Consider the following 18,173-nt stretch of genomic DNA (forward strand, 5'->3'; position numbering starts at 1 on the left):
TCCTTTCTTGTCAGGTTATGGGTTTTTTTCTAATTTATTTGGGAAGGTGGTCCTAAGAATTTCTTTTTAACTATCACAAGTAAATTCAGGAGTTTTAACCAGCCCTATTCATATTGAAGTGGACCAAAATGTATTAGAGAACAATATAAACAGATGTCTTGGCTAGTTTGGGTGTATGATTAAATCTGTGGTCCCACTGAGTTGTCCTTTCAATTATTTTATTTTCAGTTCATACAGGTTACACACTAGATGTTGCCCCTTAAAAAGAATAGCACATATCATTGCACAACGGCTAACAATACAAACAAGCAGACTCACAGGCCCAAAAACAAAGGACCCTTCTGGCTGAATGTTAGCACCTTGACCTCAAACTCACCCTTTCATTTTAAATCCTTTATGCTGGACAAAAGGTGAGAGATGCATCACTGTCAAAATACGTATTGTCTGTACTGTATACCCAGCGGACTGGAACAGAAACTATGACTTAGTCAAACAGTACATCTGTTATCCAGAAAACATGGAAAGCAGGAGCAACTTCACCTGCAGTGTCATCAAATTCCAAATAAGAAGTGTTGCAAAACAAAGTCTAACTGATGTAATTGGCTGCAAATGGGACTCATGTGGCAAACAGCAGTGGTCAATTAGGTAAACATATGGTTAGTTCTTCTTCTCTTACTGAGGCCTTGGTAAGATAACAGTCTTCATCTTTCGGCCTGTTTCTCCTAATGAGGTGACGAGTAAGTGAGGCCAACAGCTACCCTCAGACCACACACACACACACGACAAATATCACATGCAAGTGATTTGCTGCAGTGATTTGCTGCATTCAAATGCCATTCTATCTGGTGTGTGTGTGTGTGTGTGTGTGTGTGTGTGTGTGTGTGTGTGTGTGTGGAATCTGGGGATATGATGCAATAGTCATGTTGTTTATGTAATTGTTACTGAAATGTTGTTTCCCATTATTCATATTGTAGTTATGTAACAGGTATGGTAAGGACCCAGAAGCAGTACGACGGACACACGGAATAGTTGGAACGAAACTTTATTCGAGGCTGAACACACAACAGGCAAACAGTTTTGGATCTGCACACGTGTAGAAATCCACTCGGTGGAATGCCAAGATATCAGGGGAGAAGGCAGCCAGAGGAAGCAGAGGCAGAATCTCGTTGTCGGGGACAGAAGGCTGAGTCGTTCACCGGGGCAGAGAAGTCCAAACCGGCAGGGTCGGCGGGTAAATGCGGGAAAGTCTGGCATAATGCGGATCACGATCTGGCAGTGAGTGTGTGTGAGAGACTGGGGTCTAAATAGTAGGTGCCGCAGAGTGAGCAGGTGAGAGTGATTGAGCTGATGAGGTGGGTGTGACTAACAGGGGCCCTGAATGAGCTGATTAGGTGAGTGAGAGATAGAGTGACAGGAGAGAAGGAGTAGAGCTGTGACAAGTTATTATGATTATTTTGTATTATTTTGTAGAAAAGCTGGCAATCTTATTCAAAAACATTTTTTTTTTTTTTACATTTGTTGAATTTCTCATTACATTGTGACAGCAATCAAGAAATCAAATGCTTCAACAACAAAACAAAAAAAATCAAATCTGGCATCTGTGACAGTCACTGTAATAAGGCTACCTGCCTCTGCCTGCATGTGCATTCACTGTGAGTCTCCCATAAGCTGTTAGCTTCACAGATGTTAATATGGTGAAAACCTTTGGCGATAGTGCTGCTAGCTAAAGAGTTGGCAACACTGGGATGGGTTTTTCAGTTGGGTATTTTTTCTAGAATCCAGCGTACTCCTGCTAGTTTCTCCAGATTACAAACCCTAGCTTTAACACGGAGCAACATTATCCAATTATTCAGCCGTTAGCTGAAAAAAAACAACCTTTCCACCAAATGTTCTGTTCTGGACACTGTGTTCCATGCAATCTTCACAACATCGTAATACGTCTCTAAATAACACAGTTGATCAGTGTTGTAGCAGCATGGCTGGTGTTGCAGATGCATTAAGTCTTCACTAGTGCTCCCATGTGAATGTCAAATAATTGCTTTCTGTTGACCGACCATCATCGAACACAAGGGAAAGAAGAGCGGATTTAATTGCCACCATTATACATCCCTGATCCTCTGCCGTGAAACATGGCTATCAGTTTCTGCTGAGAAAATAACACGGCGTTTGTTTGCGACAACAGAGAGGGACAGGGTGGGAAGGTGAAGCCTCGCAGCCCAGAGAGGTAATTGCTGCCTGACTTCATACCCAGAGTAGCAGATCTGAGATCTTAACAACTAATTGGATATTAGGCACACCTCACAAGGGAAGAGTGAGCATATTGGGATAGATGTCCAATATAGAAAAACAATACAAGTGGGTAATAAGAAGCATTTTACTGCAAAGAGCATTAAATGACTGCTTGGGGTTGGAGGGGTTGAATGACCTATTAAGTTCAGATTCATGGTTTCAAAACAGATTATTTTTAATTAAACCAGTTTTTTTTCGGTATCCTTTGCAGCCTCAGCAGCCCAGAATCCATGAAGCAACAGTCAGTGTTTGTGCACTGACTGGTGCATTATGTTTTTGTCCGGTAAAGTCCGAGAAAATCATGTGACACAGCTCAGTGTCTCTACCAATTCATACTGTTATGATCTTGGTTTTGGTTAAGTTTGTTTCCTGTTTTATTTTGAAGATCCCTGCCTCTCATGTCCCGTGTTTGTTTGACTTCCTGTCTTTGTGGTCTTCCCTTCTTTTTTTCTGTGCAGCGCCTCTGTTTGTCATGTCTCGTCCTGTTTCCTAGTTAAGTTCCTTTATTTTTGTCATTTCAGTATTTCCTGTTTTATTTAGTTGTACTCCCGTCTCCTTTCATTGCAGATTCATTGCACTTCACCTCACTTCTTGCCTTTGTGTGTTTTCCTGCCACTGTAATGCCCTGCCCCTGATTGAATCCACCTGTGTCTAATTGCCTTCACCTCCCCAGTGTACTTAAACCCTGTTCCCCCTTCTCTGTGCCAGTTCGTCTTAGTCCTCTGTGTCTTACATTCCAGCGATTTTTCGAGTGTTCTTGTTCCTAATTTTGATATCTCAGCCTGTTTTTTTCTTGACCATGTTTTTAGCCTCATGCCTGCCTGATTCGTTTGCCTGTACTGCCTACCTGTGAACCAAACCGGATTCTTTAAGTAAAGCCTGTTTTTCTACACCTATATTGCTGTTTGGGTATTGCAATTAACGCCCGTTTATCCTGTGTTTCCACGAGACGCAACACATACTGTATGTTGGGCAATTCCGAATCTTACCATTTACTGCCAATGTTCAATACCGGTGCAGGAGGTACACTTAGTGAGGCTGAAAGTAAGGCTGTGGAGGTCGATGGGTTTGTATCTTTTGTTTCCTAAACCTAAACACACCTCAGACTTACAATTTAAACTCTGGTCTACTCTACAGTGTAAACCTCCTACACTCTTTACAGCCAACAACAGCCCTGACCTGCCAATAACTTCCGTGTGATACAAAAATTAATCACGTTATTCACTTGAAAAAAACCATTAACCGTGAACATAATGACAGTGATATTGGATATGAACATGTATTTACAGTGTAAACTGTCAGTGATATCACGACTGTCTGGGTCAAATTGATCTCAATAAGCGGATGATTATTATAACCGTTTTTTTTTCATCCAGATAACCAACTATTGGACATTTATATATTTATTAGATGAATACAAGGTTATGACGGCTTTGCTATTTACTGGCTCTGTGCCAGTTGTTCTTTTAGCTGAGGGTGCGGCTTTGTCGTTTTCATGACCGGCTGTATATCATTGCAGTGAAGGAGGTGCATGCAAATGAATGGCGCCCCATTATTAGGGCTCCTTGATCGCAAACATGGAGGGGACATGGACCAAAGCGATGGGTGCCGTTCGCTTGCAGTTGAAGGCTGGATTCCATATGAGGCCAAAAAAGACAAGCAATTGGGTAACTATGCCTAAGACAGTATGACATAATCATAATCACAGTGTTTGTATAGAAATGATTCTGCCCCAAGCTTTATGATCCATATAAATGGTTGATCGCTATAACCTTAATCACTATAAGTGGTTTCCACTGTATTTTAATGTAATTTCTTGGAGACCAAAACTATTGGTGCATTTGTGAGCACCTTCTCATGTTATAAACTACAATGTCAACAAAAAGTCCAAGTGAAATGTGTTGTTTTAAACTGACCTGCTTGTATTGATTGCAATTTAGTAAAAATCTAAAATGAGGACCTTTACGTCCTGTCTATGATACCTGATACCCTATTCTTACATGCATGATTAGATGCTGAAATTAAAAATCTGTCTTCCAACAGGCCAGTGTCAAATAAATCCTCCGCAGAGACAATAAATGTCATGGACTTTCTTATTGCCCTGGATTAATAACCAATCCTCCTTTTAAGCTTATCTGAAGGAGCTTTTCTTTTAAAATCTCATCAGTGGCTACGCTCTTGCTGTTTCATCACTCCCAATATGATTGTCAACACCTTTAATTTCCTGTCTGTCATTCCCTCTCTCCCCTCAGTTAACCTTGGCACCATCTCCTATTCATTGGCCGTTTCTGTCTTCCTTTCCTTTAGTTTATTGAACAATCATCTTGTCAATATTTTCTCTCCTTTCCTGTTATCCAAGACAGTTTTATTTGCTTTATTTGCTGTTGTCTATTCTACTTATTTTTGCCTTCTTTTGTCCTTTCACCGCGGTGATGCTGCAGAGTAACCGGATTTGTCCAATAAATTCCGGTGACAAAATCAACATTACCAGCCAAAATATATAATGTTTAAGCAACTTAAGATAATGTGAAATAACAATATTTCTCGATAATGAAGATGTTTAAATTTGAACTTTTCAATCAACAACTTGCTGTGGAATTCCTTACGGAGTTAAAGTGGGTTTCTCTCATTCTTTTTAGGAAGTGAGATAATTAATTTCTGTCGACGGAGTTTCTTTCCTATGATTTATTCTATTTCAATATTGTTCTCTGTAATTTCTTTTCTTTTCTCTGTCAGTCTTCTCCCTGCTGAGCTGCAGCACAATAAAAAAACGAAGGGAAGCACAGCTCAGCAGCAGTATAAAAAGGAGATAAATTACGGGAGGAGGGAAATGCTTTGTTGTCTCCCTCACACATGATTACATCTGTTATATGGGCTTGAATATAGCATTGGTCCAGTTTAAAAATAAAACGTGTTTTCTTGTTTTTTGTTCTTTATTATATGCTTTTTTCTGACATTCTTTGTCCACTGTTTTCTTTTTGATGTCTTCTGTAAAACTTGGAGACATTTTAAAAGGACATACATCTGTTCATCCTGTTCTCTTGTAGTATTGTGTCTTGACATCGCAGTTATTTTTCTCTCATTTCTTCGCTGTGTCACTTCATTCTGTCTGCAGTTGTCTCAGTTCTTTCTCTGCCTCTCCATTTCTTACCATCCTCAGTTTTTCTCTGTCATTTCTTTCTCCATCCCTCTCTTCCCCCCCGCTCCGTCTGCCTGCAGACATTTACAGCTCAGTCACGCTTCTTACCTAAACGTGATTCGAAGTCCAGTTTAATAAAAATTATCCATTAAACACGTCTCTCCTGTATGGCCCTCCCTCTTTTATCCACGACGTGGGTGTCGTTTCTGATATTTAAGTGTTTCCTCTGGGCATTTATTTCCTTTCTCCTTCCTGACAATTTGCATCTAAATTAAACATCCTGATAGAACACAAGGCAGTCATTCATTATGCTGCTGTTATTTGAGGGGATTAATAAACAGGCAGAACAGAAGGGGGGCAGGGACAACCGTGTTGAACTGATTTTGATTGTCCTGGATGCTTTCAGAGTAATTTGATTTGTTTATTTCCTTTAACACATAAATAGCTTTTGCTCCTGCTCTACATTAATGGTGCGCCGCTTGGCAGATGTTTACCCACAACGTGATAAAGCAGGTATCCTTTTGCTGTAAACTGAGGGATAATTCAAAAAATCTGGCCTTATCTTTCCTTCAAACCCAGTGAGGCTATCAAATTGTCTAGTAGGCTCCTAGACTGTGTCAATGCTATTAAAGACTGGACGGTAGAAAACTGCTTACAACTCAATGGAAATAAGATGATCCAAAAGAGTATTGGTCCGCTCTCCTCTGCTGCCCAGTACAACCTGCGTAATCGGGGTAATATTTGATCAATCCATGTCGTTTTACCCCCATGTTAAGCAGCTGTCTAGATCTCGTTTCTTCCACCTAAGAAATATCAGTAGACTGAGATCTGTATTATCGACAGCTGATTTAGAGATGATGATCTTCTCGCATTGATTATTGTAATGCATTTTTCTTAACCTTTTGCAGGTAATCCAGAATGCTGCCGCCAGATTACTCACTATAGGACAAATAGACGGTCTCACATCACCCCCACACTCTGATCTCTTCACTGGCTCCCTGTAGCATATAGGATCCACCTTAACATTCTTACTCTCACTTACAGAGCACTACACGGTCAGACTCCTGCATATGTGGCTCAACTACTTCTCACTTATTCATCCGCCCGCGCTCTCAGGTCAAACGTGTTCAATTATCTGTCGGTCCCACGCACTCGCCTTAAGACCTGTGGTGAGCGAGCTTTTGAGGCAGTAGCACCAAGGTTGTGAATGCATGTAGGACATACCTGTTTAGACTGGCGTTTGGGTAAAATTGCTAGGCCTGCTTTTAATCTGTTTTAATTGTGTATTCTTTGTTTATTGTGCCTTCATAAATAGGTTTCATGTTTTACAATCTGTTCTTGTAAATTATTGGCCCTTGTATGGTCACATTGTGTTATTTATGTTTGAAATACCGCTCCTGTTAAGCACTTTGTGACTTTTGTCTGTGAAAAGCGCTTTAGCAATACATCTTACCAACTTACTTACTTAACATTTGCTGTGAGCTTTTAACCCGAACCTTTCCTCTATTCATACTTAGTAACAGAATTGACGCCGTCCTTGACGCGTCCAAAACCAATGCTAGAGGGTTACCTAGAGCATCATAGTATATAGTAAGTGTAGGACCACTGACCAAGCGTCAGTATTTGACTAGTTGGGAGTGAGAATGCGTTGGCATAGCGCACACAGCAACATTCATGATAGATTCTAACTGGTTCAGTGAGTGAGAAGTGTGCGTGTGTCTGTGAGTGGGCGTGTGGGCGTGCTTTCAAATGTTTTCTCTTCAATGTTGGGAAGTAAATAATGGAATTTAACTGTGTATCGATTTGTGAAATCGACTGAAGCATTGTAAAACAATGGCGAGTCTGTTCAACACACCCACACACATAGACATCTGTATTCCCCAAGCCAATTATCCCGTGTAGTTCCTGTTCTCTTACGCACACAAATAAAACCATGCCTATTTATCTTTTATTGGCTGACAGCACTGATGGGCGCAGCCCCTGTTGGCTGCAGGGCCTCCATGTGATGGTTTAAGAACAGCGAAATCTCCGCAGAATTTAGGGAGTAATTGATCCAGTGGGACATTGTTTATTACAAACAGTAGCATTCATTCTGGATCTGAAATTATCCTACACTCATGAAATATGATTTATTTGCATTTTGTACCACTCACAATGACCCCATCGGGAGGTATTCTGGGTATGTCCAAGAGAGAGGATATCCCAGGGCAGCCCTAGAACAAGATAGAGGGATTAAATATCGCATCTGGCCTTGCAATACCTCGGCATCCCCCAGAGAGAGCTAGTGGATGTGGCTGGAGAGAAGGATGTCTGGGGGTCCTTGCTTAGTCTGCTGCTACCAAAGCACAAACCAAGATAAGCGGCTGAAAATGAATGGACAGATGGATTGGCAGAGTGCCTGAGTACATTCATGCTTCCCAGAGGATGTACCAGTTCCATATTGGGAGATGAGCTTCCACCTAGCTTAAACATATCCCATTGACTGAATGGCTATTATATTTGTTGCAGTCATGAATTCTGCCTTGTTGTAATAATCCATCTGTCTGATTAACTTTGATTAAAATTACTTTAAGTTAATCTTCGTTTTGTGTTGATTTTGGCAGAACCTGTGGACAGAAGTGGTAGTGTTTCCAAGTGCACTACGTCCTCATACCTTTATGATGTGTAGCTGCCAGAATTCCCTTTGAAAACATCTCATTTCACTGCAGTAGGGTCTGACAGTCTGTCCCGCAGCGTCCTGGTTCTGGTTCTCCCGTGCCTCCCTTCCCTCCAGCGGGCCCAGCAATACGGCCTTGGCCACCAGCAGCGGGGTGTCAATGTTGGCTACTGAGAAGCAGGCGGTGAGCTCCACGTCATGCAGCCGCATACAGACACTGCTGTCACTCTACAGTTTCTCTCCGGCCGCCGGCACACAGTGGAGCCACAGACGGATTACCATGTCCAGGGTCCCTGGAAAACAAACACCCCACAGACCCCTACCTACACACGCAAATAGTACATGAGCACTGGACAATAGCACAAGGCAACCCACAACCACACAGTTACATGTATTTTACTTGAAAGTGTATTTGTTATTGTGACATGTTAAATTACTGCCATTTTTGGCCTTTGTGGTAGTTTCATACATGCCATGTGCAGCAAAGTATATCTTTAGATGTGACACACCTTAATTTAAATAAAACCACTAACAATAAAACGTGAACGAATGAACATCAAATGAAGTACAGAGCCACAGCTACGTACGATCACTCTAGTCAAGTTGTCACTACGACATAACATGATTTAATTGGCTGATTTACAAGAACAATTTCGTAATCATACTGTATTTTCAAAACAAAAATACTTTATACAAAAAAAGATAATAAAGAAGCTTAAGGCCAAAGACCCCGCATTGGCTCAGGTTCCTGGGAACTCGCCCACTTTTCCCAGTGATCCATCTATGAGTGGAGCTTCCTGCTGAAGTTCTTGTTTTGAGGCCAAGACCCAATTAATTGTGTTATCTTGGAGGTATCAACCTACTCAATTGCTCTCTTGCCATGTTTCTCTCTGTCCGGTGCATCCCTGTCTCTGACTTTCTGTCTGTCTTTCCATGTATGTCTCTTTGCCCTTATCTTCCTCTGTCAGTCATGGTGCTGTGTGGCGCCCTGTTTAGTATTCCCCTCAGTCATGTCTGTCGGCTTACACTCAATCACACACGCACGCACACACCCACCCACCCCACACGCGCACACACACACACACACACACACACACACAGGCTGGTAATGACTTATGTTTTCCCACACAGGCTACAAATTAGACGAACAAATAGATACAGACATGCAGTCGCATACCCACACACACAGCTGACAGTCTGACCTTGGCACCATGGTTTAATGTGCAAGAGGACACATGTTCATGCCAGACCAATGTCACAGTCACTTTATATTAAGAGGAAGTTTTTTGCCGTCATAACGCAAGAGCATCTGGGTCATTTCCACCAAGGACATTCAGATTCCACATCAGACTGTCCCTTCCAAAGGATGTGGCCTTCTGAATGATGATTTGGTGATGGCCAGCCTCTATTCACTCTACCTTGTTACTTTAAATGTTGCACACCTGGATTAAATAATTACTTTCCGTATACCAGGGGTTTCACAGAAATGTTGACTAGTCTAATATCAAAACCACTAGACGACACTGTGCATCATTGTAAAATAATATTTTGGCGACACGGCACTGCATGTCAAAAAATGAGCTCTTGGGAGCATGCTGCAGGTTAAGTAATCTGCTGCCTGAATTTTCCTTAATATAAATAAATACATTTTTCCGCATAAAATTCATCAGAATGCAGGAAATTTAAGTTTTGTTCTTACTGCAGTCAAACATTACCTCCTCAAGCTTACTGGGTTTAGTCCAATCAGATCGAGGCTCATTTGTAAAAAGCCTGCCTGCAGACCATGACAACCTCTTAGCTCAATGAATGTTTGCAGGGACAGTAGCTGCATGTGTCCATGACCATGCACGTAAAACATAATGTCTGCTAACTCTCCAAGGGGGTAAACTGTGCACAGTTGCTTGTTTTGAGCATACTCTGCAGTTGGTATCAAGCAATTGTTACAGCTGGGCAGCTTGTTAGGCACCTCAACCACAGCACCCTTCGATTAACAAGGGTTGGCTACCGGTCAGAAAAAGAAAAAAATCTAAAGCAGCATCCTTAAAACCAGACGTTGCCAAAAAACAGTCAAAACTACAAAATCTTGACTGACTGAACAATTAAACTTAAGCTCTAAAGACAAAATTCTTAAATAAATGTAATTTGAATCTTTACTTTTGCCACAACAGTAACAATTTTCCAGCACAGAAGAACTGATCAGAAAAACACTAACCGTTTGCCAACCATATGCAGCTAATGAGGCTGAAGTGAAGGATGAGCGTTTTGTGCCTGCTGGTTTGCTGCTCCACATAAAGACATCAGTCAGCAGATTTAACAGGGTTTCTGTTACATAAAGATATGGTATTAATGTTTATGTAGCGTAATACTGCAAAGGATTAGGGAGTCAGGGGAGGGGAGATAAAGAAGGGGCGAGAGGAGAGGAGGGACTGGGAGGTCGAGGAGGTTAGAGCTGTAGAAGAGGAGATGACAGGGCAGAAAATGTGTCAAGTTAAAGAAAGGAGAGGTGGTGAGTTTAATGGATTTTTGCTGAGGAGAAATAGAGGAGGAAGTGAAAGCACAGGGGTAGAAGTGAGTAAGATGACAGTATTAGGCCATGTTCAGAAAACATCAGGGGCAGCTATGTGCATACTGGGACAGGATTTTTAATAATACAGTACATCTGTCTAAGTTAGAAAGTAATCTTTATTTCTCTTTTATGGCTTGGTCTCTGCCTTCTCCTCTGTCCCACATAGATCGATAACAACTTGTTGAACCAACAGAGAAGAAGAAGAGAATTGGGCTTAGGTTCAGGCAACAAAACTACTTAATTAGGGTTAGGAAAAGAGCATGGTTGACATTAACTTGACTGCTTAACGACTCATTTGACGAGTCATGTCACTAACGACTCACGTGACAAAATAAGTCAATGCTGAGTGAAAGTGTGTTTGTTTTAATCGGTCCATCCTCCCATCCCGCCCGCTCTATGCAGATTTTCTTGGAGTAAGCTGAAAGCCCGGTGCATCTCACACTGTTGGGATTGAGAACAGAGTGGCTATACATCATTATAGCACTTCTTTCTACATTTCCTTAAAACAATGTCGTGACATGTTTAAACGAGATGCTTACCCTTGCATACATTTTCTTTTTTTGCAAAACCCCAACATGCTTATTGTAATTTATTCTAAAACAACCATAACTTGAGCATGAAAGTTCATTCTTTAAGTGTTAAGGGGACTTTTGAGCTAAGATGTTACGACTCATTCTGTTGAAGAAAAATAACTATATTTATATTTATACTGAGGAATTGTAGTACAATGAAATATACATACCTACCAAGTAGAAGTGTAGATTGATTGATATGTTAATTATACACATGATAAGATATGATATGATACCGTTTTGCTCTGCATCTCCCTGCACTCGGACTTTGACTTTCGTTTGCCGAAAAAGAGACAAAACAAACAGTTGACAAAGTTCAATATTTTTCTTCTTCAAATTTTCTAGATATTCTGATAGTATGGATATCGTGAATTGCATGACTGTGAATTAGAGTTGGTTGAAAGCCTTGTGCGTCGCATACAGACTGTTGGGGAGTTGGGAGTGAGAGCAGGTTGGTTTGTCATGCCATATCATTATCATGTCACAAGACTGAGATGAGAGAGAGCCTCCTGCTGAGACAGACTGATCGTATTACAGGACGTTGATGGTATGAAGACAATGTCCTGACAGAACAGATCCGCCAGACTTGTGCCTTGTCACAAACCAGGCTGTCAGTTGTGACGTTCCTGTCACTCAAGTGTTCAGGCCAACAACACACTTCGCCCTTCTACTGGGGAGTCATGCAGATATATTTGCAGACATTTGGACGTCTTCAAAACTGAGATTTCTGCTTTCACACAAATACAACACTCATTCATTTTATACACCTCTATTGCATCACGACGATGTCAAAAATCTCAGTGTCTCCCCTGCTTTGGAGAGGCAGCAACATATTGTTAGCTAGCCAATGCCTGGAGCAACTGATATTTCACTCACAATGCAATACAAATGGGCAACTCAAAGCCTCAGTGAAACGGAAGTTAGAGCATCTTTAGCTTCTGTACTGTGACATGTTTCACAGAGTACGGAATAGTTGAAGGGTGTACAGTCACAAAAAGGACATGAATCAAATCCTTCTCATTTAATTGGACCATTAAAAAGTGGGCAGGCTTAGAGGTTAGCATACCGAGTGAAAAGGACCGTCAACTCCACACACAGACTATGCTCACCTGCTGTTAGAGTAGTGCCTCCCTCCATGCTGCTACAGCGCTTGAGCTCCCTGCTCACCCGCTGGCAAACCTCTGCAGGCTGTCTGGTGGACGTTTGTCTGCATGTATTAACCGTGCAGTGAATAACAAACAGGGTTGAAAAGTTTCCCTTGAATGAATTAGAACTCCGTCGCATTGTTTTGGAGGACAAACATTTTTTGCTCACTTATTTCGAAATACACATCTTCTCCATATCTCATCGTATTAGTCTTTTAGCTACTACGATCCATTTACATGCAAGACGTGGCTAGCTAGTCACCCAAGGTTTTTTCATTGGACTAGTTAGTGTAAATGCTTCATTTGAAACCGTAACAGAAGCTAGAGACGCTATAACTTCCGTTTCATTGGGACTACAAAAGCAGAATGAGTAAGATTCTGTGTGTAGACAAACAAATGTCCCTCTCAATCATCACTTATGACCCACTAGAAGTGTGTGGTAGTGTCTGTATCTGCAGAGACCCTGCCCTCTGTCTGCATTTTGCTGTGTTCAGGCTGTTTCTTGGCAACTATGTAGCGACCATTTGCCAGATCTTAAGCATGCATCCAGGAGGAAGCCACAGAAATGGACACAGCACAAAAATAAATAGCTCGTTCCAAAAAATGAGTGAATCTTGGGTTGGCCTTCACCCGCTGACGAGCACCCTAACCGTGGTCAGGGGCATGCTCCTCTGGTGTCGATCAGCCGGGGGCCGACCTTCAATGTTGCATTTACAAACCGCAAGTGACAAATATTGTCTTTCAAAAGTTGGCTACATTAATCTAAAACAAACCTCACTCAACTTTTTAAGTAACATTATTTTGGCCACAGCCAGTCACAGATATATGTTACCTCACTTGAAAAGTCAGAAAAACCTTCAAGATTGCCCAAAACTACGAATCAGAATCACATTTATTTCATTAATTGTTCCTAAATGTCATGCTAAAAAGTTGAGTTGTTCCTCATGTCCCTGGTGAGTCAAGTGCATTGTCCAAATATACACCAGGCCTACACGTACGGAGGGGGACGTAATATTCAGATGGCGAGAAGTACCAGTAGAATTACTCCACTCAGAGACATTTCCTGTATTGAAAATAATTTGCTTCTGCGAGGTTGTTTTAGTTGTTGCCGACCCTTAAGGTGACGCCATGTTTAACTACTCCGGAGTAATTTCTGCAGGGCTTTTCGTTACTTTAGCGATGTGATAATTTGGTTAAGTAGTGCTTTATTTCCCCTATGAGAGTGGTAAAGCATAACATTGTTTCTTTAAAAAAAAAAAAAAGTGTGCAGTAACAGGTCTACCTCACTAGCCAGCTTTAACACAAATCTAATACTCCTTACAACCCTCGCAGTTTGACAACTTCCTGTGTCTAAATGCATGTCTGTAGAAGTTGGACAAGTATTTAACAGACAATTTAAGAAAACAGCTTTATTAGATAAAAAAATTTCCATTTAAAAATTACACTTCCTTCAAATTAGGGCAGGATTTACTTTGCTTGGATCCTTGTGCTCCTGTGAAGAGAGGTCAAGACATTTAACATAGTGACACCATAGTGCAGTAATAGAGGTTTTAAATGATAAAAAGCTCTCACTTTCTCTTCACAACACTGGCAAGTTTGTGAAAACTAGGAACTTTGATGTAGCGAGTAGAGGGGTGGTCAGCATGCATGCGTAAGCCAGCTGGAATAGCAGGTGTCGTTTGAAGCGCTGCAGTAGGCTTGATGGTGAGACTCTGCATATCTACAGCACAGAAAGATGAGAAATGAGCCAAATCCAAAATTAGTGATAACTGTCATTTCCCAACAAGTGAACAAACTACTGTACCTGATATGGGCTGTGCAGTGTGGATGATGCTGCCGATACCAGCTGTGTCAGACTCAAACCTAAACGTTGTGAAGAGGCGATGAAGACTAACCAGTGGATATGTGCACTGTACCATCACCCTGTAAGAGAGACAACAATTAAATATCTCTCTTCTTGTGCGGTACAGCATTTCTTTACAATTTAACACTGTATTGCGACACATACCTCTCAACAGCATCAGTGTGTACCCGACTGCTCCCGCTATAGAAAATCTCATTTTGATAAGTCACATTTCCCATGCTGAGCTAAAAAGAAAAAAGGCAAAAGACAAATTTAGATTTGTCATCCGTTTGGTCCAATAGCAACGTTGGTTTTAAATCTGTAGCAGCAGTACCTCGATGGTGGTGCCACAGGTGTTGATTGGAAAAGAGAACAGAGCCCTGGTGCCGTCCTTCTCTTTGGCTCCACAGAATTTGTCGACCATGTTGAATGTTGTAGGAAGTACTCCGCTTGGGATGGCCAGAGACATGTCAGCAACCACAGTCAACCTCCCTAGAGTCGAACACACTAGAGAAAGAGGTGTTCGAGAATTTTATCAGCTATACAGAGATCCCCACTTGCTCTCGAAGTAAGTAACAGGATGTCCTTACAAATGAGTTCATTAGTAGAGAACAGACAACTCTTGATGGTTGAGCTCGCGACCTCTGATGTCTCATGATCCCGCATGAGGATCTTGAAGGTGCCACAGAAGCCCTTCAAACTAACTCCCTATAAAAAAAAAAAAAAAAAAAACACAATGCAGCCTAGTCATTCATCGCCATGTTCAAATCGTCTTAAGGACACAAGAAGATGCGTTTAATGAGTCAACTCACGTTGTACTTGTAGCCGTGAGAGAATAGCGGCACCATTAGCCGCAGACTCTGGCTATCGTTGCTCATGATGTAGCCGTGTTTAGCTGCCAGCTCTGGTGTCAGCAGGTCTGAGCCGATACTGATCTCCCAGAGGGAGTCATAAGGCCGGTGGTCCCGACTGAAGCTGATGCCAGACTTAGAACAGACGGCATCAAAGGCTGGAGGAGCTGTCAAACACAAAACAACGATTACTTTTCTTCATGCACAAGTAGGATTGGCAAAGTCTAAAAATAAAGGTTAGAGACTTACAGGCATCAATGAATGCCATGACTGATGTCAGGTGGTAAAAAGGCTCGTTTTCAGGCAGGATTGTCAGTGTGTAGTTGATGTTCAGCTCATAGTGAAGAACTGCATCGTCAGAGAACTAAGAGAAAAAAAAAAAATATGAAATGATGTTTTGCGCTCACATGACAGTTGCAAGACTTTAGTCGTTCTTCTGAAAGAAGAGTCTTTACCTGCAGCAGGACAACAGGGTCATCAAAAGGCACCTTCAGAATGTAACCAAGAGTGTTGTTGGGGTGAACAACTTTAGTGATATTGTGGCTTCTCGTGTTCATAAATTGAACTGTAAATTCGTCTCCATTCAAATAAACGGCAACCAACTCCATGTCTTCAGGGACGTCTCCGAGGTAGACCGTGAATGAGAGTTCGTCAGCAACCGTTTGGTTTTCAGTGAAAACGGGGTGTGGCAGCAGGGGAGTGGACAGAGTCCTTTGGAATCGTACTCTGGTTTCTACGCGATCCTCATCCGCCAGGATTTGCTCCAAGTAGAGATGAAACACATAAATCTCAAAGAGATCGCCAAGCACGAAGCTCTGAAACAGACGCAGGGAGAATACTTAGAGAACAGGTAAAACATGCCCAAAAATTCTGATGCTCCTGGTTTTAAGTTAGATTGTTATATAGAGTTTAATGTCTTTGTCCACTATGACAACATCTACTCCTAAGTGTGTTCTGACCTTCCTGTATCCTCCTTCAGCAGTTAAGGGGACGCTTATCTGGACTGTGGCGTTAATGTTCCGCACAACAAAGTGTCTGTCCTCTGCAACTGGCTGCGCCACAAGTTCACCATTGAGACCAATGTTTAGTTGTGTTCCGTAAAGACTCCGGTACGGCACCTCAGGAGTTTGCCACACCATGTAGCCGCTGTCATCATAAGATCCTTCATCTGTGGACGTTACACTTTTATTAGAGCTTTGCTCATCCAGCAAGGGGAGAATAAGCCACAGCAGAATATATTGTAATACTGACACATGGAGCAAGCAGTCACCAGGTCGACCATGAGGACAACCCAGCTTTGTCTGGAGAACAGCGTTGCATGGACCTCCTCTACTGGAACGCCATTCACCTGGAGAAAGACTCATTAAAAACCTGCTTTAACTCAACTTCACAAGACAGATTCATGCATCAGTGGTTTACCTCAGTGCTGAATGATTCAGGTTGCCCGTACGGAGTACGAAACACCAGCCTGCCATCGGTCACGCCAAACGCGTAGCCCTTCTTGCGAGCATCAGAGAGGGCCATGGGCGGCAACTGCTCCTCATTTCTCTGAAACGTCACCTGCCAGTCTGAGGTGGTGGAGCTATGTGCCTGGGAAGGGATTTAAAGTCTCAAAAACAAACAAGGTGACACTATACTGCACAGAATGCGACATTTAGTTGGCATTTTTAAACATACAGGTTTAAGAGCACTCCAGTCATCCTTTACTGTCCGAGCGGGACAGGCGACTTCACTCCTCACAGACACCTGGGAAGAAGTCAGAATTTGTAAACATCTGAAACTATTAAATGAGGAAAATGTAAAGAGGAAAAAAGAAAGCCAGCTTACCTCCATGTAGTTTTCCTCACAGGTAATTTCTCTGGGAGACCAGGGGAGAGAGGGAGAACAGCTCTTGTGCAGGGCATAGCTGTCCTCCCGTCCTTCACGCGTCACAGTCAGGTTGAAGTTAAACAAGAAGACCTCATCATCCTGAAAGAGCAGAGTAAAAAACACCTCGTCTGTACAGTAATAGTAAAAAATAAAAAAAGTTTCATATGCAAGTTGTACGCACCTTGTTGTCAGTGTGACAGCTGAAGTAAGAGGCTCGGAGCTCCACGTGGCCTAGTAGAGGGAGAAGTCTGATGCTGTAGCCACACTGAGCTGCATACCACCTAGTGATGGCGTACACACCCGTCCCATCTGGAAGACAATTACATGAGCAAGGCAGCTTAATATGTCCAAACCTGTTCTTATTAAAGCATAGAAAGGATAGATTTTTAACTAGAGACTAAACTGATTTCATAGATGCTTAATTCCCTCACAGCACATGTTATCCCGTTCCAGACAGTGATGGCCCCGCATGATGAAGCTGTGCAGGACTTACCAACGGCCTCAAAGAGAGGTTCATCCCCAGTAAAGGAGAGATCAACGGCTAGCACGAAGTAACGATCACGACACTCCATATGAAGAGCTCCTGTGTGCACAAAAAAAGTGACGGTCAAAATATGGAGGTTCCATTAGTTATTGTGGATCAACGAGCCAAATATTTCAGTTACCTTCGGGGATGCCAGAACATGTTGCAGTGGACCACACAGACAGGAGTAAGGAAACACTGCAAGACAACAGCACGTGTCTCCTGCATGCAAAAATAAAGCTTAATAGACTGTAGGTTGCCACAAAAAAATACTTACCCAAAGCAGAACACAAAAGCCATCGCAATGGATGTGTTGGCAGAGTTTAAAGCTAGCTGCTAGAAAACTACACCTGCCAACCAACACGCGCTAAGGTGAACCACTTGCTTCGTGTATATCCTGGCTGGGGTGGCACTATGTCTCTGCTGTCTGCTGCAACAGCTTTTATAAGTGTCCTTATCCATTAAGGCTGAAAGGCAACCCCATCCTCATCACCTGCAACCGATTGAACGTGAGCTTGATTGCTAACGAGATACACATGTGGCTGTAAAGACTGAAGGCCTCTGATTGGTTGGTGAATAAACCGACTTATAAAAGCTGGTGCAGGAGACGGCAGCCACTTGATGCCTGTTTGGCCAGAATATACACCGAGCAAGTGGTTCACTAAAGCTTGTGCTGGTCTTTTTCAGGTCTTCTCATTTAACTTCAACCTTATTGCAACA

At 42.2% G+C, this 18,173-nt stretch overlaps 1 protein-coding gene across 1 annotated transcript; it reads right to left on the reverse strand.

The window, feature by feature from the left end:
- Window positions 1-13,312: 13,312 nt before the first annotated feature.
- On the reverse strand, window positions 13,313-17,753 carry LOC142960584 (uncharacterized). The gene is made up of 16 exons (XM_076102492.1): window positions 17,731-17,753; window positions 17,596-17,651; window positions 17,362-17,513; window positions 16,889-17,161; window positions 16,739-16,807; window positions 16,481-16,651; window positions 16,313-16,409; window positions 16,021-16,229; window positions 15,517-15,876; window positions 15,311-15,425; window positions 15,023-15,228; window positions 14,801-14,918; window positions 14,545-14,717; window positions 14,376-14,455; window positions 14,172-14,290; window positions 13,313-14,087 (listed from the first exon to the last, which is right to left on the reverse strand). The coding sequence occupies exons 1-16, from the start codon at window positions 17,751-17,753 to the stop codon at window positions 13,936-13,938; spliced, it is 2,373 nt and encodes a 790-aa protein (XP_075958607.1). The 3' UTR covers window positions 13,313-13,935.
- Window positions 17,754-18,173: the final 420 nt, after the last annotated feature.

Source organism: Anarhichas minor, unplaced genomic scaffold (assembly GCF_050575085.1).
Source record: "Anarhichas minor isolate MPS153535 unplaced genomic scaffold, ASM5057508v1 ptg000003l, whole genome shotgun sequence".
In the NCBI taxonomy this organism is placed as follows: Eukaryota; Metazoa; Chordata; class Actinopteri; order Perciformes; family Anarhichadidae; genus Anarhichas; species Anarhichas minor.

Excerpts from the sequence above, each read along its gene's own strand:
- LOC142960584 (XM_076102492.1), bottom strand. The coding sequence starts at position 17,753 with ATGGCTTTTGTGTTCTGCTTTGG. Across the intron at positions 16,652-16,738 it reads ACTGGAGTGCTCTTAAACCT|GCACATAGCTCCACCACCTC; the intron begins GTATGTTTAAAA and ends ATCCCTTCCCAG. Across the intron at positions 14,456-14,544 it reads CCTGTGGCACCACCATCGAG|CTCAGCATGGGAAATGTGAC; the intron begins GTACTGCTGCTA and ends TTTTCTTTTTAG.